This window comes from Patella vulgata, chromosome 1 (genome assembly GCF_932274485.2).
Source record: "Patella vulgata chromosome 1, xgPatVulg1.2, whole genome shotgun sequence".
Taxonomy (NCBI): domain Eukaryota; kingdom Metazoa; phylum Mollusca; class Gastropoda; family Patellidae; genus Patella; species Patella vulgata.
In genome coordinates, this window is record NC_065879.2 from 64,724,479 (window position 1) to 64,748,953 (window position 24,475).

Below are 24,475 nucleotides of genomic sequence, written 5' to 3' on the forward strand. Positions count from 1 at the left end.
ACTGGTAGCAAATCTGATATGTATTTCGTTCGAACTTATGGGATTGTTTGACTAATGTTAAGGTTGAATTCATAAATTCATCGTCCATCAATGATAGACGACCGTCGTTTGAAAAGCTGCTGGTGTGCGTATTTTTATACAGTTTTGCTTGACGTGGATTATTCCTATCATGTTGCCGATTTTGGGGTACCAATATTTAACATTCTGCATGGCTCTATCAGTTAAATATAATATTAAGGTATTTTGGCAGTGTTTAAAGGTCGTGCGTTTATATTATTGGGATCCTTGAAATATACGAAAGCGTTAAAATTAATCTTTTAAAAATTATATTATGATTTCTTATCAATTATGTTCGGGGGAATGCGTGAACAGTCCAAATTGAACGACATTCATTTACGCCTGTCTTGTCGATTTTATACCTTTCTTGGAATTATTATTTTGTCATTTGTGAATCAGCTGTTACTAATTACTTCCGCACTGCCTTGTAGGATATATTTTATTGTTATTTACAATAAATGGCACTCGAAACTATAGAATACACGACTCGTGAACTGATTATAAAATGTTCATTGTGTCTTAAATATTAGATATTAAGATGCCATTTTCACGGCAAGGTAACAACATCAGTATTGATTGAAATTGACTAATATTGAATTCTAATTGAATTATAATTTCAAATGTTATGGAAAATTTTGAGTTAGAGCTGCAGTTTCTAGTTACACAGGTCGTACCGAATTTATGTTTATATTCCTTGGTTGAGGGAAGGGGGCTGAATGGTTAAACGCGTGCGCTGTAAATGATAAGGTCTGCCATTAAGTCAAATGGAGTGGTGTCGATTCCCCGCTTATACGTGGCCAGGAGCAAGGTCGCCTGTTTAACCTTATGTGTGTATTGTGGGTACCCTGGTTTCCACACACTGCTAAAGACCCATGCCCACAAGAGAATTATTGAAATAAAATTGAACCATGTGTTAGCCCCGAAATGACATATTTAAACCATGAAGGCAGTGCTCCAAATTATCTTCCGGATCTACAGGTAGAATACACCCCAGATCCCTAGATAAAAATCTTCTTGTTGTGCCAACATCCAAAACTGTTCGTTTCGGCCAGAAGTGTTTTCACATGTTGCTCCAACAGAATGGAATGAATTAGTCATGGCAACAGCGCATTATAAATAGACTATTATGTGTCCCCCTTTTGTCAGGAATTAAAAAAAAACCAATTAATATAAATCTGAATTATATTCTAACTGCTTATATTGCCGAAGAGGTCGTGGATAACAAATCACGACAGTGTCATAAACAATGTGAGGCATATGTTTACCCTGGTTGTCAATTAATTTGTTATTTGGTCTACATGTAAGTATTTAATTTTGTGCTTTATGAAAATCTTTAGAATCTCTCCATAACTTGTCGCACAGGGTAGCACAAAAAAAAAAAAAAAAAAAAAAAAGGTATTTCACTTACCCATAATTAATTAGTTCATTTGATTGACCCTCAGCGCTTATTTTCATCCGAATAAATACTTAAATTACCAAGAAAACTATATAGTCCCAAATTGTTTTTTCCGACGTGGTTTCCCCTTGTCAGTGATGCAGGACAGAGGGCCTGACAAGGACAGCTGTCTAGTCCTTCGGATGAGACGAAAAACCGAGGTCCCGTGTAAACATTGGAATGCACGTAAAAGATCCCTTGGCAGTTGGAATTCGATATAAGAGTAGGCGATAGTGCCGCTGCCCGGGCAAAAATGTCCCTCATAGCACACTGTATGGCGTATGCCCGTCTTCATTAGCCGTTAAACCCCATTTCATTTCATTTCATTTCCCAAATTGGTTAAGACTAGTGGAATTTAAAGTGTCACCAAAACAATACTAATACTATGCATTCTATAGTTTGGTTACGTATGTAAAGTATGGTGAATAAACTTTGGCCAGATATAGGCGTTTTCTACTTTTGTTTGAATTCCAACTGCTAAGGCTTCTTTTACGTCGATATTCTTTCCGACCCGAACGACCAGGCATAGGTGTCAACCATGACAATTAGGACCCGGGCTTGAAAATTCCATGTTTTCAAAATTAACATGTTGTGTTTGTGTGTGTATTGTGGGTGGGTGTGCGGGCCTTAGCTAATACGATCTGTGCCTGAGGCACGTGTTTTAGTTATGATCATAGGCCTGGACAAGGCATAATATGATGATTTTTCTAATACCTTGGGATTTCTCCCACTACTAATTTTCATCGTGATAAGGTGGAGATATTGTATAGTGATACATGATGTTCAGTTTTATTTTATCTTTATCAGGGATCAATAATGAGGGAAGAAACTAACTGAAATTTAAAAAAAATAAATTCATACTATTTTATAACGTCTTTTAATAATATATCTTTTATTTTCAAATGAAGACTTCGAATGTGACATCAACCACATGTTTCACATTTCGTGTAAAGATAAAAATAATATAGGAATTTTTACGAACAATTACTGCTGGTGCAATATGTAACTTATTCCAAAACTGGTACACGACAAAACGTTACGTTGACATTCTTAACCTCTTGTTTGCCAATGCAGGTCATTATATAGAAGCGATGTTCACTGGCATGACAAGAAAAGGGTGTTCATTCGTAAGAGTAGGTCGAAAAAATTGTGGAAGGAAAATTTTCTGTGAAAAACCAGGAGGTTAGGCATGTGATCATATTCTTGTCACGTAAAGCATGGGATCGAAACCACGACACTTAAATCAGTGACCTCCTGTGATCTAAAGCATACGCATTAGACTACCCGGCCACCCAAATCAATTAATCTCAATCTCAAGGAAGTTTGCCTTTGGCAAGGCAAATTAATTGAAAACTGACGAGTATTAATGCAGCAAATTTATTTACAAGTATACCGTACGGTGTACAATATACATCACACAAATATTTATTTAGTTACCATGGTTCCTTGGTATACAACATTTCAACAAAATACAGCAATCTGACAAACAATATAATTAGTAGCCTATCAGAAACACTAGAGAAAATCATTCTCACAAAATATTCTCTGTCTTTTTATTTTTGAAATCAAAATTCACAAATTACTAGAATAGAAGTCAAATATAAAGTCAAAAGCAGTATCAAATCACAAAAGCAACATCTCTTCAAATAAAACATAAAAAAATATATCAGTCCAACCTTCTTCAAATAGATCATAAGGTTTGGCATACTTAGTCTATCGTCTATGCAGTCCGCGTCGGCAACTGCCTTAATAATAAAATAACTACACGTGTTTTTTCTTAACTATTATATTTGTAGATTATCTGGGCTTCTAAGAATTTGAACATATATTGATCAAAAGATTTATGTCAACGTTTATCATGTCGCAGTTCGACTAAGACAATGGTGTATTTTGTAATTTTATTTAGCGCTAAATTTCAAATTTCTTTTATTTCTTTTATACTTCGCTCTTGGATTGACATTAAGTGGTTAAAAGATATATCTGTATATGTGTATATATTTAAAATTTTACATTTCAACGTCTCGTACCGAGAACACACACAGTGCGACTTTTCTCCTAATTCAGGACGCACTCTCAATGGGTCATTTCAGTAGAATACGTTTCCTATTAATCGCATATAAAGAAAACTAAAAAATAATTTTATTGTCCAGCTAAAATATTTAGATTTGAATTCGAACAAAAATCAGACAAGTCTTGCTTAGATACACACTCTATAACTTTTATACATGAAATATACCATAGGATGTTTTATTAAATAAAAGTATAAATAAATATTTTATCAGATCGGGATACAGACAGTCCTAAACCTTATAAACACCCCTTCTGTTGCTTCTTGTAAAGTTTACAAAAAACTCAGAAAATAGGGTTTCATTGGAAAACTATCCCAACAAGAATTAGCTGATATCCTGTTAACTCCTGTCTCGGGAATGTTATCCTATGAATTCACTTGAAGCAGATATAACACCAACACAACATTTTTTGTATTAATAAACACGAAGAAAAATAAAAGTTTCTATTTTTTTTGGTGTGTGTGGTTAAATATTATCTACCTCAAGTAAGATCTGAATCAAATATTCCAAACAAAAACACGTACAACACAAATAGCAGAATGCATCGCTCAATATGAAAATAAAATAAAATAGATGAGTGGATTCTTTCAGGCAGCTGAGAGCATATTACATTTCCAGGAATCCAAATCTAGATTCCCTACCCAAAGTCGAGTCACAGACCAACAATTTTAACGAATCTGGATTTGACTTCACAGAATGATTAGCTCTGTTGCTGACTTGTGAATAGTCGTGATTATGAATCGGAAGAATCTCCATCACCGGATTCACAGATGTATGCATAGCAATTAAACACTCCTTGAAATAAGTGACAGGATCTGGGTGGTTGCTAGTCACTATAGTCCTTTTTGATTGCGCATGTGTTGTAATCAAAGAAGTCATGCGCGCGTGTAAATTTACAATCTGATTATAATACTATACTGGGCTGGTAGTATAGTTTGGCGGGACAGTGGCCAGTTTTACATCCTATAGTTATATAGTTTAACGAAATGGGTATTAGATTTTGATAAATTGTAATACTTTATATACCAAATATATATATATAATAAATAATTGCAACAATAGATATATATTTAAATACAAGTAGTAAGTTATTTTAAAAATATATGCAGCTATACTACATTACATACTAAATGAATATGGTCATGGGTTGAACTGCTGTCATTTAAATGTCATTATAATAAAGACTTCGTTTGTTCATAGCCTGGCCTCCCACCAGAAACATATAGACTTCGTATAGTTAGCCCTCCTTCACGATTAGTGAAATTTCTATCACAAGCAATGCTGACCACTTTATTTTGATCGTGTTTTCCGAGAACTCACACTTTCAAATACTTGAAATATTTGATTTAGTCTGTGTTTCACCATTTCGAACATGGAATATAGTCTTTAAGTAACCCATATGAAGAATGCACATATGTAACACTTGTTCTCCGGCCTTACTCGCGACACATTATTCAAAATAAAACGAACAAATGAACAAAACATAAACAAATGTGTAGATTAATAAACAAATAACATTGGCATCTGAAACACACAGGCGCGTTTACTACACCAAATGTTGTAATTTTCTACAGTAACACTTGAAACAAACAGGGACATGGGTACGCCTATCAGGTCCAACTCATCAATAATTTGACATTTTGAATGTTTTTGATAATACTGTTTGCTTATATTCCATTAAATGGAATGACGTTGTAATCATTACACAGTGGAACCATTTGAATGTGTACCAGTTCGGAGTTGATGAAAAAATGATTATTATCAACTAGACAAAAGGTTGCATTGCAAACGTTTTATTGCCATCATCTGCTATTGGTATCACGATCCATTATAGGAATTTTCTCATGTCCACTTGCTATCGTTAGTCGATTTTGCCGAATACGCCTATTGGTCTTTTGATCACTAGTTAAGTTCGATTATGTTTGTTCTCTTTATCGATTGGTCTTTTGATCACTAGTTAAGTTCGATTATATTTGTTCTCTTTATCGAATGACAACTAACACCCCATTGTAAGTATTTTGAAATTAGAATGTTTATATACGTGACAAAACTCCTCCTTTACTCTCTTGTCTTCCTCCGTAAAATACAGTTTCCATGAACCAAACGCGAGACTAGGAAATAGGACTACGTGTATCCAAATCTGAGGCTAACCTCGAAGTCCGGGGACGGAAACAGGTCGTCAAGGCGAAATTGATTAAAAGTAATACTTCCATTCATAATGAATGGTATACAACTTCAAATCAAAAATAAATCGTAGTCCATAAAATCATAGCCTTAGTCGTCATCAGAAGAGGTACGTTTGTCTAATTATATAAATATAAAAGTAATTCGAGTCCATTAAACTTTGTCAAGGTCGTCATCGATGATGGAAAATTTAGCAAAAAGGTTTAAACCCAGCATTCCACACTACTGGCGTGATTACAGATCTTGAGATTTTCATCAAATCTAGTACCAGCTGGACACGCCATTCGGATTGGTCCATATTCTAACCAAGCTCCTGGGAGGCACATTATAAATCTTTCACAGGAAGCGGGATCAGTGAACATACCCACACCTAATCGGGAACAATCACTACTTCCAGCTGAAAAAATAAAATATAAATAAATATAGGTTAGAATCTTCCAATATTCCATGCACAACAGATAAGGCCAAGAATTTGTAGGCAAATAAGGTAATTGTGATGGGAGAAAGGTTGTATTAAAATTTGTTGTGAAATACTTGATATTACCATCAATGTACCTACCTGCTGATGGGGATTTGGTTCCCGGTTTCTTCCATGGAGATTTTTTCCATGCCGGTCTTATAGTTTGATCAATATAACTCGGCCTCTGGGTTGTGTGAATTTGAATGACATCTCCACTGCTTGGTCTACCAGTTGGTCTGGCATTCCAGTGTCTGGCGGTGGTCCTTTTTTCTAAGGTGTTTACACCCTCTTCATCATCCCAGTTATTCTTTGGCCGTTTGTGCCACTTGGTTCTCCAGTTTGGACCTCGAGTAAATAATGGACGCCGACTTCTTTTTGGTTCTCGCGTATTGCTCACATAATCTCTGGTTGGTTTATCTATGGGAGCTGGAGCGAAGCTAGGAATATATCTTGGGGTAGTAGTAGCATGGGCTGTTTGAGCGCGACCACCATAAGGTTGAAGTATTTTGACGACTGTATTAAGGAGTGGGTATTTGCCACGTCCGCAACTTCCACTGAAGTCGTCCATTTCTACAGACCATACAAATGCTCCAGCTACATCTCTTCGGATGATATTTTCAGCCTTGAAATAAATAATATCACAGTTTCACAATAAAGCATAGGTTATTCTACACCAGCGTCTGACACGATGTAAATAATAGCAATTATATATTAGTTTAACCAAAATCTATGAATAAGTACGTGATTACAATATTATATTTAATGAAGTTAATGTTTTTATCAATGTAAAGTTGCAAGACATGTTACTTGCTACGTTTGTTACATTTCACTAGTGTTCTAGTGAAACAAAACAACAACACGGAACATTTCCTCGTGCCCGTTCCTTATTATTGTTTGTTTTACAAATTATAATATCGCTACTGAGCAGCACATCGAATATTGAACTTCGTGTCCTCTATAAATTCATTATTCCACGAAATTGATATATTAAATTTAACAAAAAATGTTTACCTTTAATTTGATACTCTCTAAATTTTCATATCCGACCCACTGATCGCCTCCATAAGCATATGGTACACCTTGGTCATCAATCCATTCCGTCTTCCAACCATGACGATTAATATTCTCACAGACCTAAAACACAAAATGGCATTTAGTCATCACACGTGCTTCCACACTTAAGTTATCTCTCTTGTGTATTGCAATATGTCCATTAAGCGTGAATGTTTAAGCAATTAAATTAAGGTTACCTGCCTTTTGTAGTTTACGTATAAAAATAGCGTCTTTCTAAAGAAATTGGATCTTTTTCAATTAACGTAAGTGTATGTCTCTCCTTTTTGTTAAAATACACTATTATATTATATTAAATGACAGCAAAGTACAAATAATATTTCATTTTCATTTTCATTTAGAATCTGGAAATTGAATATCATAACACCGGTTGCAAATTATAATAGACGAGTCCACAATACTACCAACCTTCTATGCTGTTAATACTTTATTAATAACCAGATTAACAATATTAGAGTTTGTTATTTGCTTGTGTTAGTAACAGACTTCTATATAAATATATGCAAAATCAAAAGTGCAATTTAAGTGTAGTTTATCACTTTTATATAGGGGAAATGCAATTATTAGTAAAATCGCCGTATATTATTGAGTCTTAATGCAGAGGTTTGAAAAGGAGAAAACACTTGATATTGTCACACCATAGCAGATACACACAGCGTTAGTAAATTGAATAAATTTCTATATTCATTAAAATTGAACTTCAAAAATAATTTTAATACACTTTAACATTTTTATTTCTGTTCTTATATATTTGTAAAAATTTAAATCTAGCATTGTTTTCTGGTGTTCAGTGAGACAGACACTGTCTGACATGTGTATGTATAACTATCAACTTTAATTAGTTTTGAAGCTCTAGAAAACGTGATTATGGTTATTGAATAGCTGAATAATACATAGATGATATGAATAGCTGAAGAATATACTGATGCTATGACTTTCCCACTGAATTACTCACCGTTCATTATTTCCCACAATGAAAGCTAAAAAAGTAGTTGCTCTATAACATTTATTAATTTGGATATAATAAGAAATTGATGGGTCCGGTTCTGGGCGATGTTGTAGATCCACATTGCGCGCTTATAATTACATAGGGTGGAATCTTTTTGATTATTTACTATGTACATGAGTCATTATTTCCCAATTTAGATTTACAGAAACCGGTATTTCTTAGGACATAATCTTTTTTATTATCCATTATTGATGGAAAAAGTCATTATTTCCAAATCCAGATTTTGCAGAAACTGGTATTTCTCCATTTACTGTAAATTTACTTTGATATTAAAGTGATTTGATATACGGACTATTGGAAAATAAAATGAAAGAAACTCCAAAACTAAAATTGTAGGTTAAGTAAAAACTAAAAATTGCTGACTAAAAGACTAGTACTTCCATTCCGAAAATGGGGAGGGACGGGTGCGTTCATAAATAAAGTAAGAATGTTAAAAGGAATACTTACGTTACTAAGGGGACAAGATTTGTAGTGTATTACAATATGACTAAAGCTACAAACATATACAACAACAACAAACCAAATACAGAAAACACTTTTCAAAACAATTTTTTATATATAAAATTAACTGAAAGAATATGAGACATAATAACAATACAAAATACAATTATGAGGCTACAAATAAATAACAAACCATAAATTAACAAATACATTAATATATTATCGCACTGCAAGTAGATGCTCTCCATTGTTATCAAATAAGTATTTAGATTTCAGGTATTATGAATACGGTTCTAAACTATCGATCAAGTTAGCTTTAAGTAATGATGAATGTCGAGCGCGGTGTAGGTATGGATACTCTTTATGGAATACATCATACCTTTTTTTTTTTTTTTTTTTTTAAAAAAGCAACACTTTTATTTACGTCATTATTTACAAGTATATGTTACAACATTTATTTATATTGTGCTTTATAAACGCTTAATTACAAGGGTCCCTTCTGTACACAGATCTAAGTACATAAATCCATCAATGAGGAATCAGTATGGAGGGTGTCTTAAAAAGATATTTCCATTTATTTATGTATAGTTCCGGAGATATCTCAATCTCCAATTTAGCATGTTCTACTAAAAAGCTTTCATACTTATTAATATTCAGTATTTCGTTTCGTAGTTTAGTCCGATATATATAGAACTTAGTTAAAATAATTACATGATTAATGAAGATCCATTCAGTATTATTTATATAATCTGGTTTGTTAGTTAAACCAAAATGTTTGATATGTGTTTTTATATCTATCTTTATATTGCTGCGATCTAAAATAGTATGAAAATGATTCCATATTATTTGTGAAAATGGGCAGAAAACAAAGAGATGTTCTACATTTTCTATATTAGATTCACAGAATGTGCAGAGTGTGTTATCTACTTTTCTAGTTTTGAATAATTTATCATTTGTGAATATAATCCTATGGAGATATTTGTATTAAAAGCTTCTCAGTTTTGTACTAAGACATACAGTGTTTATTATTTTAAATGTGTTTTCTACGTCTAGATCGCTTAACTCGGTATTTAGAATGTATTCCCATTCTGCAATGGCTTTTGGCCTGCTGAACTTTGCTTTTATCCGGCTATCATAAATATCTTTTGAATCCACGTTGTGAAAATCGGTATTATATATTTTGTAAAAATTAGTATTTATATCTTCCAAAGGAGTTATATTACAATTAAAATTGGTATGTATCGCACTTTCAAATTCGTTCGGTTCCTGTACATACCTCAAAATACATTTTTCTATTCCATTTAAGATAAATTGATGTTTTTCTAAATATTGAGCATCGATCTTATTTATTTTATCAAAATATTCACTAACATACCAAATATTCTTGTTAAAAAAAACTTTTAAAAATATAATTTTATTATTAATCTTTATATTTGTATTATTCCAAATAATTTGATTTTTAGCTTGGACAATGTTCTTTATATGTGTTGTGTAAATTTTATACCAGTTGGCATAAAGGTTTTTATAAAAAGGAATGTTTAAATTTAGCTTTTCTGGTATGAGCCATGTTTGAAAGGGTGACTGGTATATTTTTTTAATCCAAAAAATGCTATTACATATTAGGAATTCTTTTAAGTCAATCATTTTTAATCCGCAATTTTTATTGTTCTGTATAAGAATATCTCGCTTTATTCTATCAGGTCCGTTCCATATAAATTTGTAAAATATTGAATTTAGTTTTTGAATAGTAGAGTCCGACACTGGATTAACAGTTGCCGGGTAAAGAATTTTTGAAATACAAAATGTTTTAATTATTTGTATTTTTCAAATTAAAGATAATTTATGTTTATCCCATATTTTTAATATTTGTTCTATTTCATTTATTTTATTTGTAAAATTTAACTCATCGGTAATATGAGTGTCTTTTGAAAAATGTATCCAGAGAATTTTTATGACTTTTTCGCATGAAACTATACCGGTTGATTTTAATTTTTGCATTAAATTCATATCACAGCTGTTTAAATCTATAGCCTCTGTTTTATTAACGTTAATTATAAGTCCTGAGACTAAACCAAAAAGTCTCAGTATCTCAAACAAATGACGCGCAGAGCTAAAATCTTTTAATAATGCCGTTATATCGTCAGCAAAAGCTACAACTTTTATGGTTTTACGTCCAAATTTTATTCCATTTATATTTACATCGTCTCTAATAGCGTATAGTAACAGTTCTATGATTAAATTAAAAAGATTGGATGACATTGGATCGCCTTGTCGAACACCCCTTTTTACATGAAAATAAGGGGTTGTAAATCCATTGTTTATTACACAACAGGTGATATTCTTGTAAAGGGTTTTTATCCATCTAATAAAATTACGCCCGAAACCGAACGACGATAAAGCTTTGATTAAAAAATCATGATTTATGCTGTCGAAGGCTTTTTTGAAATCTATAGCTAAAAGAAAGCCTATTATTCTTTTTTGTTTTGCAAGATCAAAACAATCGGAAATAATACGGGTATTTTCATGAATGTGGCGACCTGGTATAAACGCGGATTGATTAGGGTGTATTAACTGGTTCAAAAATGGTTTTAATCTGTTCGACAAAACCTTGCTCACCAACTTCACATCGACATTAACAAGCGTAATGGGCCTCCAGTTAGTTAAGCATGTTCTATCTTTATTACCTTTAGGAATGAGTTTAATAACTGATTGACGTTGTGTTACGGATAAAGATTCTTCTTCAAAGCTACAGTTATATGAGTCTAATAATAATACATAAATATCAGGCCAAAAATGTCGGTAAAATTCAATTGTGATACCATCGTTTCCTGGAGATTTATTTATTTTAAACGAGTTTAAGGCCTTCTGAAGTTCGAAGTAGTCAATTTTGAATTCAAATAAATCTTTCTGATAATCATTTAGCCTTTCTACAGGCCCAAAATTTGTTATAAAATCACTTTCCCTTTCAAAACACGAATCTCTCGACGCATATAAGTTTGTATAAAAAAAGAATATTTCTCCCGATATTTCAATGGGGTCAAATATAATAGAATCGTCAGATTTTTGGAGCTTTTTTATTGTAGTAGCACACTTTCTTTTTTTTCTAAGTTTAGAAATAATTTTGTGTTTTTTTCACCGTTTTCATACCAGTTTTGTTTGGACCTAATAATTGCTCCTTGTGTCTCATCAATGTAAATGTTGTCTAATGAATGCTTAACCTCGGTATATTGATCATAAAGTTTTTCGATAATTTTGTTGTTACTAGGTTCCTGTTTACTGATAAGGGATTCAAGCTCGATCAGTTCCTGAGTTAAGCTATTTTTTACAGCTTTTTTAAGTTTTTGTTTCTTTTTGGAATATTCTATAGAAAATTCCTTTATCTTAAATTTAATGAAGTCCCATAAACCATTTTTATTTTGTTTGTCAAAATATTTACTTTTCCATATCGGTATAGATGATTTTATCAATTTAGTATATGTTTTGTCTTTTGTTAACGAAGAGTTAAATATCCATAGATTTGGTCCGCGAGGATAATTAGTTATTTTGATATGTATATGAATTGATGAATGATCAGTAAAAGAAGTTGGTTTTATTGTACATGATTTTATATAATCTTGGAGTTTTTCCGATATGAGCCAAAAATCGATTCGACTTTGTATCAATGGCTTCTTTTGTTTCCAAGTAAAACGCTTATTATTTTGATTTAAAATTCTGAATATGTCTAAGAGATTATAATGATTAATTATATTGAAAATGGCATTTTGGCCTTTTCGTTTCAGTTTGTAGTTTCCGCCATATCTATCAAGTTTAACATTTAGGACATTATTAAAATCTCCGCCAATTATCATTGAGAACGAGTCAAGTTCACCACGTAGCTGCTGTAAAGATTTAAGTAATCTTGTATAATAAGTGTACTGGTCACTGTCAGATATAGGACTATATGTATTGACTAAAACTAAGATATTATTATAGATACTTATTACTAAGATGTTAAAATAACCATTTTCATCAGATTGGTTTTTAATAACATTAATGTTGTTGTTACTTTTCAAGAAAATAGCTGTCCCCGCTGAGTTAGTTCTACCATGTGAAAACAATATGCGATCCGCCCATTCGCTTTGCCAATCGGTTTCATCGCAAACACTACTGTGAGTTTCTTGAAGGAAATTAATAGCGCATGATTGTTCATGTAACCAATTAAATATCTTTTTTCTTTTTAAGGCATTTCGAATTCCTCTTTCATTGATGGATAGAAGTTTAATAGACGTCATTTAATATTATTTAAAAGTAAATAAGCAAATTTGAAGCTATGAATGAGATAATAGATCTGTGTGTAGATCTTCTGGTATGACAAGGTTAGTTGCATATTTGCAATCTAACTTCGCCCAGGCTAATTTGTTTTATTACTTCAAATGGAATCAATATATTTTACCGGGAAAATTATTTTACAAAAATATTATAAAGATAGTTGTCCGCAACTAATTTTAACCCCATATTATCACTAAGAAACCACTCTTGCAATTCGATAATACAACTTAAAAAGTTATTGGGACCTTAGGATATACTGATATACTACAATACATACCTCATAATACGATAAAATTCCCCCTTCACTTGTGTATTTGCCCATTCGGCCCCCACCATTAGCTGGAGCGAAGACGCCATGTTCATTAGGATCAGCAAGGGTGAAACTCATACCGTATGTGGGTATACCGACGATCAGTTTATGTTCAGGAATACCCTTATCTAACCAATAGTCTATAGACCATTCCTGAAACAAAAATCCTCCAACATGCAACAAGCTGTTCCATCACAATAAGCATATAAGGCAACATTCATAATTATTTATTATCAACATATAAAGAGCGGGCCATTAGTCGTATCATATTATGTCAATCATAAGGGTCGGGTGGGGGTGCATTCTATAATACTAGGGTCATACGGATCATACAAATAATAACATGCCACCAAGTTTAAGTTTTGTCCTAGAATGAGTTACAGATAAAATAGAGCAATATACAAGGCAATGTTTGAAATGTTCATACATTAAGGACTATAAACCATGAAACCATGTATTAGGGATTATCGTTTACGATATTTATTGCAACCATTCTATAATATTGCAAAACAACCAATGATACATAATCTGCTATAACATTCAAACTCACACACACACGATGGCATAGATGATTAAATTTCATAAAGCTGCAATCTTCAGTAATTGGTATTATACAACTAGACTGCACTAAACGCACAACCACGAGATTCTATTTCAAAAAGCTACATTCTCCAGTAATTGGTATTATACAACTAGAATGCACCACACTCACAACCACGAGATTTTATTTCAAAAAGCTACATTCTCCAGTAACTGGTATTATACAACTAGACTGCACCAAACTCACACCCACGAGATTCTATTTCAAAAAGCTACTCACACCCACGCCATTTAATTTCATACACCTACATTCTCAAGTAATTGGTATTGTACAACTAGACTGAACAGTGCTTCGTGTAATAAGAGTATATTAAGACAACATTAAAATGGAATCCTATACCACCAAACTATCAACCAAGCGACATCCAGATTGTAAAAACTATTGTTTGATTCGCTTCTATGCGATAGTAATTTAGGAAATGAACTCGTGGTATCACCTTTGTGTAAAAATTCTTACGTCCCATCGCCTACTGGTATTTTACATAATCCAGTGACATTATATCTAGCTTGCACAATAAAACTCTACCAAGTGGCATAATACTCAGTTACCATAATAATACACTACCAAGTGGCATTCGATTTAACTACCATAATAACATACCACCAAGTGACGTTATACTTAGCTACCATAATAATACACTATCAAGTGACATTATATTTAGCTACCAAAATAACATGCCACCAAGTGAGGTTATACTTTGCTACCATAATACTACCTTATCAAGTGACATATTTAGCTACCAAAATAACATACCATCAAGTGACGTAATACTTAGCTACCATACTAATATATCACCTATTGACATTATATTTAGCGACCATAATCCAGTTAACTGGATAATGGTGTCATATCGCCAAAGCATATTTTCTACATAAAACACGATAACATGGACGACATTCCGCTTATACTAGGTGTTGCAATACTCTAAATCAGAATGGTTGAAAATCTAAGACACTAAGAGTAGAAATCTAATACCATGTCCTTCATTTTATATATAAATACTACTAAGATACAACCACCGACAGAATTGTATCTGGCATAACATGAAGCTCTAATACTATGTCACGGGCGACATTCTACCAAGAGTGCCATTCTAATAAAATATAATGAGTGGCACTGCAATACGATACTACGAACAACATTGTAATAGCAAGCGACAGTCGACATTGTACCGAGATTCCACGATTGACATTCCAACAAGATACCACGATTGACATAAAATACCACGATTTAAATCTTATAAGATATAACACCGTTAGTGGCCTTCTAATGAGATTCAACAATTGTTGATTGGCATTATAATCCACGAGCTTCGTACAGGTGGGATTTAGATAAAACTATCTAATAAGATAGTACGACATTCTAAGTAACAAACCACGATTGACATTAAAATAACAGATCATCACTGATTCCTCGAGCAACACCCCAGTAAGATACCAAAGACCGTTATTTAAGTTATGCTGCGATCTGCCAGGGAATTATTCTAATAAGATATCATGATTATCGTGCTGATCACGAGAAGATAGTGGTACTATGCGAGGAGATGGTGACACTATGCGAGGAGACGGTAATGCGAGAAGACAGTGATATGTAATAAACAAGCTATACTGCATGTCTAATATTCTACTAATTAAAAGTGACATTCAGGATAAGACCCAAAGTGATATTCAAGAGTGCCATGATAAGAGTTATATTCTTCCATTGATTAATTAAGTAACATTTATACATTTCCCTACTGTAACATATCTAGGCCATTTTAACAACATACGGAGGAGTGGTTGCATCAAGTGAATTTGCTAAAGGAAGCGTATTATGAATGTATAAGTTCTTAAATCGGTACGCCAATGTGCTCGGCTCACTCTGACATTTTTGTCCGGAATATGCTACATGAGTATCTAGTTCCCCAACCGCGGTAAATATTGACACTACACCAATAATTTACGACACACAATAAACTATAACGTAACTAAGGTGACATTTATAAAAATAAAATACTATATACCATTTTGCACTGCAGGACACATAACAAAACTCAGTCATTTTGAAATAACAGTGACAAAAATAAGATATCAAAATACCGAAGCTTAATATAATAATTACACTATAGCTAACAATATCGACACTCACATCTAAGTATAACTGTACAATCCGTTGCTACGATAGAGCCATTCACATATAATTACGATAGTGATCCTACAGCTACCTATTCCGATAATCTAGCTAAAACTTTGACATTATAACTGTTACTTTAGCTGAACTACGAGTGGCATTAAACGTTGTGCTTTAGCTAAAATAGTGACACTAAATCTAGCGTTACCGGCACTCCAATTAAAAGTAGAGACATGTTAAACTTGATATTCTAGCTAAAATAGTGACATTAAACATGATACTTTAGCTTAAAAAGTGACAATAAATTCAATATGATGCCGAAACCCGACCCGGGTACAGTGACGCTAAAGTCCATCGCTATACACTTTGCCGATAGTAGTAAAGCAAATATATTAAAATGGAGTATAACTTAGTGTCCCAAATTCTAGAAAGCATCCCACCTTTGGCGACATACAAATATTTCCTTCATTCCATTCCATTAGCAATGTTCCATTCACTCAAATACACTCAAGGGCCATATTTTCATAACAACAATAGTATGGTGCATTCTTTGCGACAATAATATAACGTGCGTATGATAATACATGTATTGTAATAGAAGCATACAGATTTAATTTAATAAAACATTTATAATTATTTGTGATATAAGTTTAAATACAAGGGATTATTTACCAATTCGGAGGTCAAAGTGGCTCAGTGAGTAAGACATTGGCTAACCTGGAGGTCCCCTGTTCGATCCCAGTGTTGGCCGAGAAAGTTCATTGGGATTTCCGGCGGGGTTCCCTTATGTCAGTGAGATAGGGCAGAGGGCCTGGGAATGGACAACGAACAGTCCGGGCAAAATTTCCCCCTTAGCACACTGTATGGTGTATTCCTGTCTTTATTAGCCTAGTCGGTGCAGAAAACTAGGACATTAAATCCTATTTCATTTTATGTCACTTCATATGTTAACTAATTTCTAAACCATCAAAGCTGCTTTCTGTCCTTTTTAAACAAAATTACAGCAAGCCAAATAAATACCGGTTATTCAGCATTGCACACATAAATTGATAAAGATATGACTCACGGATTTCTGTACTAAATCAACTATCATACCTGTAAAAAGAAATATAATAAAACACTATGTTATATTATTTGTGGGGGGTTGGATGGCCGAATGGTTAGCAAGTGCGCTCTGTATCATAAGGCCTGTCATTGAGTCAACTGGCGTGGTTTCGAATCCCCAATTTTCAGAAATTGGAGGCCGGAAACGTGATTTCCTGGCATTTCAGGCACATGTGTGGAGCCATTTAGAAATACCTCCCCCAGAAAAAAATAAAATTCTGCCACAAAATTAGCGCATTCTGGCGTTATTTCAGTGGACCAATCCATGCGAGTGCTATGAAATGATGGCATTTCTAGAGGAGGGGGCTGGACGCAACTGAGATTTTTGTGGGGGGCCCACTAATGTGGCTGGGATTCCGCCCAAGGACAGCCTAGTTGCGAATCAAGTTCCCTTACCACTCAACTACCATAATATACTGACTTGTCCAAGCCCACACGGGAATAACATCGAGTAGACAATCAGTGACATTTTATCGAGGATGTGTTCATTTCCCTAACCGGAAGCCCACACTGCTCACCCCCATAGACCAAGGCACACACAACTTATAACATGACCACTGTAAACCCAGAAACTTGTTAAAATTAAATTTAATGTAGAACTACTCATATCAGCTTACCTGATGTAATTCGCTTTTTTCTCCTGGTGGATCATCTCTGTGTTTCCAGAGACCTGCGTGGTGACCAGTTTGTTTCTCCCACTGACCGTGGTAATTATACGTCATCAGTAACATAAAGTCGAGGTACCTGGTAATACAAACGTATCAGTTTAGAATTTGTGCTTTTTTCAATTGCATTACCGCTCTGATTAAACATTACAAAACCCATTACTAGGCATGTGAACTTCTCCATATAGAATCAAACGTTCTAGAAAGTGCAGAACCCTGACTGTCCATAGATAGTTTCGACTTCAGATGTTACCATTTAGGTAATTTGATGAATGATCGAAATAAAGATAGCCACGCGACAGTAGCTTATCCGAAAGGAAAATCAGATAAGGTATCCCTTCTAATCACGGATGGAGAGCGATATCAAAGATAAATGTTTCTAAAGAAACATGGCTGGCATATACACCCTAAACCAATCAGACAATCTTATATAGGTTTGGATTTTAAAGTTATAAAATTCACCAAAAACGGAACAAAGCATACCAATTCAGGCAATCCGATTGATCAGTAAGTTCACGTGAGCTGGAGACCGGCTTCAAAGAAACATTGCCAATGTAGAGGAATATCAAAAGTAAAATGATACCGACATACTCCGATTAGATACATTATAATCCGGTGATATTGCGGACAGTTTGTATTCATTGTAAATTTTAGGTTCATACACTTACTTGATGATTTCCTCTGGTTCATATGATTGACTTATGTAATATGTTCCTGATGCTGTTGCTAGTGTTAAAATCAGTTTCTCATTACCAGTCTCTTCCGCTTCGATTCTAAATGCTTCGTATAATTCCTGAAAATAAAAATGGTGTAATATTTGAATTGTCATTGCTTATTTTTATCCGTGTTAGATTTTGTTTTAGAAAACAAATGTGTAAGAATGCGATTTATTTATAACTCATAACGCAATCTATTGAAATGTGAATATACAGGCCGAGAGAGCGAGAGAGATGGTGTTTAGCGTCCACTCGACACAGACTATTTATTTAAAGAAGAATACTGGTGTCAGACATTATCACATATGTGATAGAACTGGTTAAACACGTTCCAAATATAATTTTAACACAGACACCTTTATTACGCATCTATCGCAGCAGTGATCTCTGTGTTAAGATTATATTTGGAACGTGTTTAACCAGTTCTATCACACATGTGATAATGACTGGCACTAGTATTGTCCTTCAAATGATTCGCTTGTACATTGGGGTCTTTAGCTGTGGGAGGAATCTAGAGAACCCAGAGAAAACCTACCGGGTTGGACAGGCCATCCTACTCTTTGTCACGTACAAGCGGTGAATCGAAACCACGCTACTTGACTCAATGACAGACATTATGAACTAATGCGCACGCGTGCGTTAAACCATTCAGCCACCCATCTCCCGTTATTCAATACAAAAGTACAACAAAAACGTGTTAGTGTTTAAATTTCCCAATGACGCAAACTTTAGTTCTACTATTTTCAACACGAATGTACAATTATCTAATATTGACTTACTTTCATTAAGGTTGTAAATCTATATTTATCTTGTGGGGAACTTCCCCTTGTTGCCGGAAACTCCCAGTCCATATCAAAACCATCAAAGCTGTATCTGTTGGGTGAGAAGATATGCATACTATGTAACGTGATCTATGGTAAATCAATTTAAACATATCGGTTTATACTTCAACATAATCCGAACAGTGCGGTGATAATTATATACTGATGTTTACTTCCAAATTAAGCATAACATTAAATCTAAATAGAGGAGAAAATTATGTTATTGGCGATAGTCTGGGACTATCAAGCATTGTTTTATTCTCTTTAAGCACCTGTGGTAAGAATCGGATCTTTTCAAGTATCTAATACCAGCACAAATTGTTTTAACACGAAAGATGTATTATCTGCTTGCTAATGACTAGAGAATGACAGTCAAAACGTCGCTAAGCAATATACAGTGATGTTATTAAATTATCATAGAATACGAGCGAAAATACAATTTGTTGTGGCACGGATATTAAAGTGGACAGGTCACAGCCCATAAATGTGACGCCCCGCAGAGTCGCTGATGGATAAAAATTAAACTTACTTTCGTAGATATCTAACAACATTCTTCACCCAATGTTTACGATTAGATTCATTGGTTATCATAGGTATGAATGGTTTGGATCCTATCTGCCATCCACCGACAGCCAATAAAACTTTTAACTGTGGGTTTTTGCTTTTTAATGATATAGTTCTATCATATAAACCTAGAATGGATTTTAAAAATAAAACTTTATACAAATGAGAAACAACGACCACCTAGTGTAACCCTGGGGCCGTTTCACCTAATTTTAACCAAGATAAAATCCAAATTTTAGTAATTTGATTGGGTAATATTAGATTGATTTTAGTGCTTAGCCAATCAAAATTGAAATATCTACTAAAATTTGGATTTTATCTTTAGTTAAGATTTCGAGAAACAGGACCCTGGACTTTGTTGCATAAAGCGCAATTAAGGCTAAGATTTTAATCGCTATGGCACGTACTGGTACATAATATATTTCGAATACAGGCCCCTTATTAAGTGATTTCACTCCCTTAAAATGGTTTTGAGTGGGGTTTTCCGATGTTCAAAATAAAATTGATTTTAAAAAAGAGAAAATTTCGAGATATATAATTCGTTCGATCTTACCATTTGGACCGTCATCATTCCAGTTAAATTTTAACAAATCTCGACCATTGGGTGATATATCTACAAAGGCGTAGATTATATGGGTACATAAAAACGGGTCGATATCTTCTGGTAAAAATTTCCCAATTCCCGCCCTCGTTTGAGCAAAACTACTATAATAACAAAATATTTTCTTGGATGCTGCAAAGGAAAAAATATATATAATTAAAGGCTTTGAAAGTATAAAATTTACAACAAAATATACAGTTTATTGGTTTAAAATTTATTGTATGCTTCATTGGTTTAAAAATATAATAATTATTCATGTTCTGCATGTTATAATTGGCAATGTATGAAGAAATTTAACAAACTTGACCACGCAATACTAAAACAAAATACAAGTGTGTATTCCGGAATTGCAAATCAAATACTAGTATGTATTCTCGCATTGCAACGCGCTCAGTGCCAAAATCAAACACTGTTATTTAACGCCCCTGCAACATAATAATTCTGTCGTTTTAAAGCTGCCACGAGATAGTATATGTGTTACGAGGGAGTACTTTATAAGGATAGTAACTAAATTCCAATCTCTCTTCGGAAATTTTATACGATCGTAAGAGCTTGATATCTCGTCACACTTTCGTTTCAGCCTTAAGAAGGAATGGATCGCATGTACATTATGTTCATGACTTCATTTCCTATTCCACTTTAGGGTTTTATATATCTGTGCATGTCATAACGTGCACCGACAAGGCAGATACGGGCGAATTGACGTTTCATACATACGAAAACATAGTCCGAATCTGCGACTTGCTTGTGTCACTTAGATTCCTACGTCATGACTAATAAAACAACAGATCACTTGTAAATGCCAACAGTTGATGGCACCATTGAAGACTCTCGGGTAAAAGCTTCCATTACAGTGGTTACCTTATAAAACATGAAATAAAAATCTCCGAATAGCCGAAGTATTGTGCTGTTTTAACGTTAAAGAACACACCATGTCGCACGCAATGACTAGCGTTACATAACATCGTGTTATCTTACTGCATTCTATCTTGCAATCGAGTGACAGTGAATTCAGTCCTATTCACACTTCTGTCAACCACGAACACCAGTGAGGTTCGAGTAGAATCACCAGGTTATCAAATATAGCACATATGTTTCAGATGTTGGTTGAGATGTAAAGAATCAGGGTTGGGCTAAATTCCATTCCAGAACGTTAAATCGAGACTACCTTTGAATAACTCGAGATTCGACGTTCACGCCCCACCCCCCGGCGCATGGGGTTGAATAGAGTTATATCTCAGCGTGTTATCTTACCGTCAACTAATATATTAAAGGGTAATACTAAAAGAAGGATTAATATGCTCGTCTTCATCTTCATCGTCACCTGATATAAAAAATATAAATACTTTTAATTACAAGTTTAAATTTCACAAAACACAAAATAACATTTTATTCAAGAGTATTATATGAACCAGGGACCGAGTAGCCATCTTGAAATTTTGACGCCATCTGAAAAATCGAAGTCTGTCAGTTGATGCGCAATTGCCCAAAGAACAAGCATTTCAAGTTTGATGTCGATCGTACTCGGTTATATTTATTTTTTGAACAAGAACAAGATTACCAGGTGCATGCAACAAGTTCCTGGTTCAAAAATATGTCTGTGGACCGCACTTGAGTTTCATCCCTTAGCGGGTTTAACACATGAGCGACACTATGTTGCACAGACTTAATTGAATAGTGCAGTAGAAGATTATGTGTCATTTGTAGAGGGCCGTGATCATCAACTTAAACACGCCCTGCATTTTAGTTCAGATGACCAAGAAAGGATTTGAGATAGCTTGGTCTGTTTTTGCAATGGACGGTAATCCAGAAACCTGAGTTTGCGGGAAAGACTTACTTATTATATATAAAAAAATGAATCTTGTTAGAACAGAAAGACGGACACACCAAAATAAAAATATTTTGTATATTTTTTCTCACACATCTCTCCCACATTCGGCCTTACACGTTTCTCACAATATTCTCTCAAATACAAGTACATTACTAGATAAACCAAATCAAGAAAAAGTGATATTATTGGAATAATATGATATTAGCATAATATATTAGCATAAAGTATTGAATTATTGATATTGAAGACATACACGCTATCACAAATACATTCATTCATGCATTAATTTTCAAAGCATACGATGTAATTAGCATCTTTCGTTACGAATTTAAAGTCACTGATCGTCATCTGATGGATTGTTAAAATATTGTGGAAGCCGAATCTCTAAATGGAATATCAGTCCAAAATTGGCTGAATTCTGTTCAGCATGTACAAAGACAGTATGACGAATTGAGACTTTGTCAATATTCGGCATTCACTGCAGTCAACACAAGCCAGTGCCCTTTTACTTTCACTGGAATCGTTTGACGGGCCTGTCTTCAATCCGAATGAATCCAAGGCAGGATATTGCCCAACATTAATCGGTGTTGATTAAGCTGTGACAAATTTGATATTGTCCAAAAATGCAAATGAGGATCAGCGACTTTAACACGGGGCATTATGTAGACCCCTTTCCACTAGTAAAGGCACATAAACATTATAAAAGTAATATCCGAATACCATTTTCCAGGTTTTCTAATTAGTTTTATACATAAATTGCTCAAAATATATCAGTAAATCAGAACCATTTAATACTTATCTGATCATACGGTCTGAAAATAGCATATCGGCAACAGAATATAAGATCGAAGTGAATTATTTAAGCTCTCTTTGTCTATTAATTTTCAAAATAATACAAATGATTTATAATGGGTATAAATGATTCAAACTAATAACGCCTAAACTTTTTTCTGCAAATTAATGTTTTGTTAATTAATTACATAATAGTTATACATAATGTTAATAATAAAGAAGTATCAATATAATGACAAGTAATTAAAGTGGTCCCTGTTTTCTATAAATAGAAACAATATAACTCGAAAACGTCGCTAATACCACAGATGAAGTCATCCTTGAGCAAGTTTGAATGTCTCAATTTAAAAGTTCAGTGAATGACGTTAAATATTAATATTCTAAAGTAATGTATATGGCATAAACGATTAATTTCTGTACTGAATTTTCATGTGTTAGAATTAAATAACTGTCATTCAGTAATTTCTTTTTAAGCTGCCTCTAAAATTAACCCTGATAACTGACTTGTAATACTACAGTTAAGTAATATATACATAAGGTGAAGTAAAAGCGACACATACTGTGAGGAATATAAAATTAATATAAATCTCTTCAAGACATTTTGACTTTAAATATTCAATAAATCATGACTTTTAACTAAAGTAGGAACGGTACACGGAGGTTACCTATTCTAATTTAGAATTGAGATAACTGACATCCAAATCTAAAAGACACATAACTTTTAATGTTGTAATAAATTATTTCATGTGCTACAGCATAAACGATACATGAACATGTTAACTTTACCCTTTTCTTAAAGGGCGTCAGCAAGCCCTGGTATCACAAGTAAAACAGCAATGGATGAATGGTTTAATTTATCCGAACCAACACCAAGATTGAACAACTATCACGCTCAGCGCCACAACTAGTTTATAACTTGTTCGCCCCTGGGTTTTAAAACCGGACCACATATAAGAAAATCTATTGGCTATCGTCTTTCCAAAATAAATATCTAAAATATTGTCAGGTTCATGTCTACACACAAATCCATGAAATAGCAACAACATTAGGAAAGAGATCGATCTAGTTTTTATTTAAACAATTCAACATATCAACCATGGCGATTAAACATTCCTATCAACTCGTTATACAAATATCCCAGACAATACCAACAAAATTCCGTCCAAATTAAACATGTCTATTCTACTAAAACACCCCTAGTTAAATAGTTGCCCTTCCACATACCGGGGGAACCTTCCCAACTATCGCTCTATATAGTCAAAATAATCAAATATGTCTTTTCCGTTACACAATCTTCTCGCCAAATTCTACAACAAACACAATGCAG

General features: G+C 33.7%; 1 protein-coding gene across 5 annotated transcripts in view; it reads right to left on the minus strand.

The window, feature by feature from the left end:
• Positions 1–2,855: 2,855 nt before the first annotated feature.
• The window catches only part of LOC126824985 (chitotriosidase-1), a 269,851-nt gene continuing 248,231 nt past the window's right edge, over positions 2,856–24,475 (minus strand). For 4 of the 5 annotated variants that reach the window (XM_050554439.2, XM_050554674.2, XM_050554519.2 and 1 more), the window contains 10 exons: positions 21,780–21,849; positions 20,478–20,657; positions 19,890–20,052; positions 19,319–19,412; positions 18,492–18,616; positions 17,776–17,902; positions 13,312–13,497; positions 7,217–7,339; positions 6,305–6,827; positions 2,856–6,142 (listed from right to left, as the gene is read on the minus strand). In XM_050554439.2, coding sequence (XP_050410396.1) covers positions 5,949–6,142; positions 6,305–6,827; positions 7,217–7,339; positions 13,312–13,497; positions 17,776–17,902; positions 18,492–18,616; positions 19,319–19,412; positions 19,890–20,052; positions 20,478–20,657; positions 21,780–21,849 — 1,785 coding nt within the window. In that variant the 3' untranslated portion in view covers positions 2,856–5,948. Of the gene's footprint in view, positions 6,143–6,304; positions 6,828–7,216; positions 7,340–13,311; positions 13,498–17,775; positions 17,903–18,491; positions 18,617–19,318; positions 19,413–19,889; positions 20,053–20,477; positions 20,658–21,779; positions 21,850–23,934; positions 24,081–24,475 lie in introns of those variants that run through there. The other variant, XM_050554601.2, reaches the window with a different exon arrangement.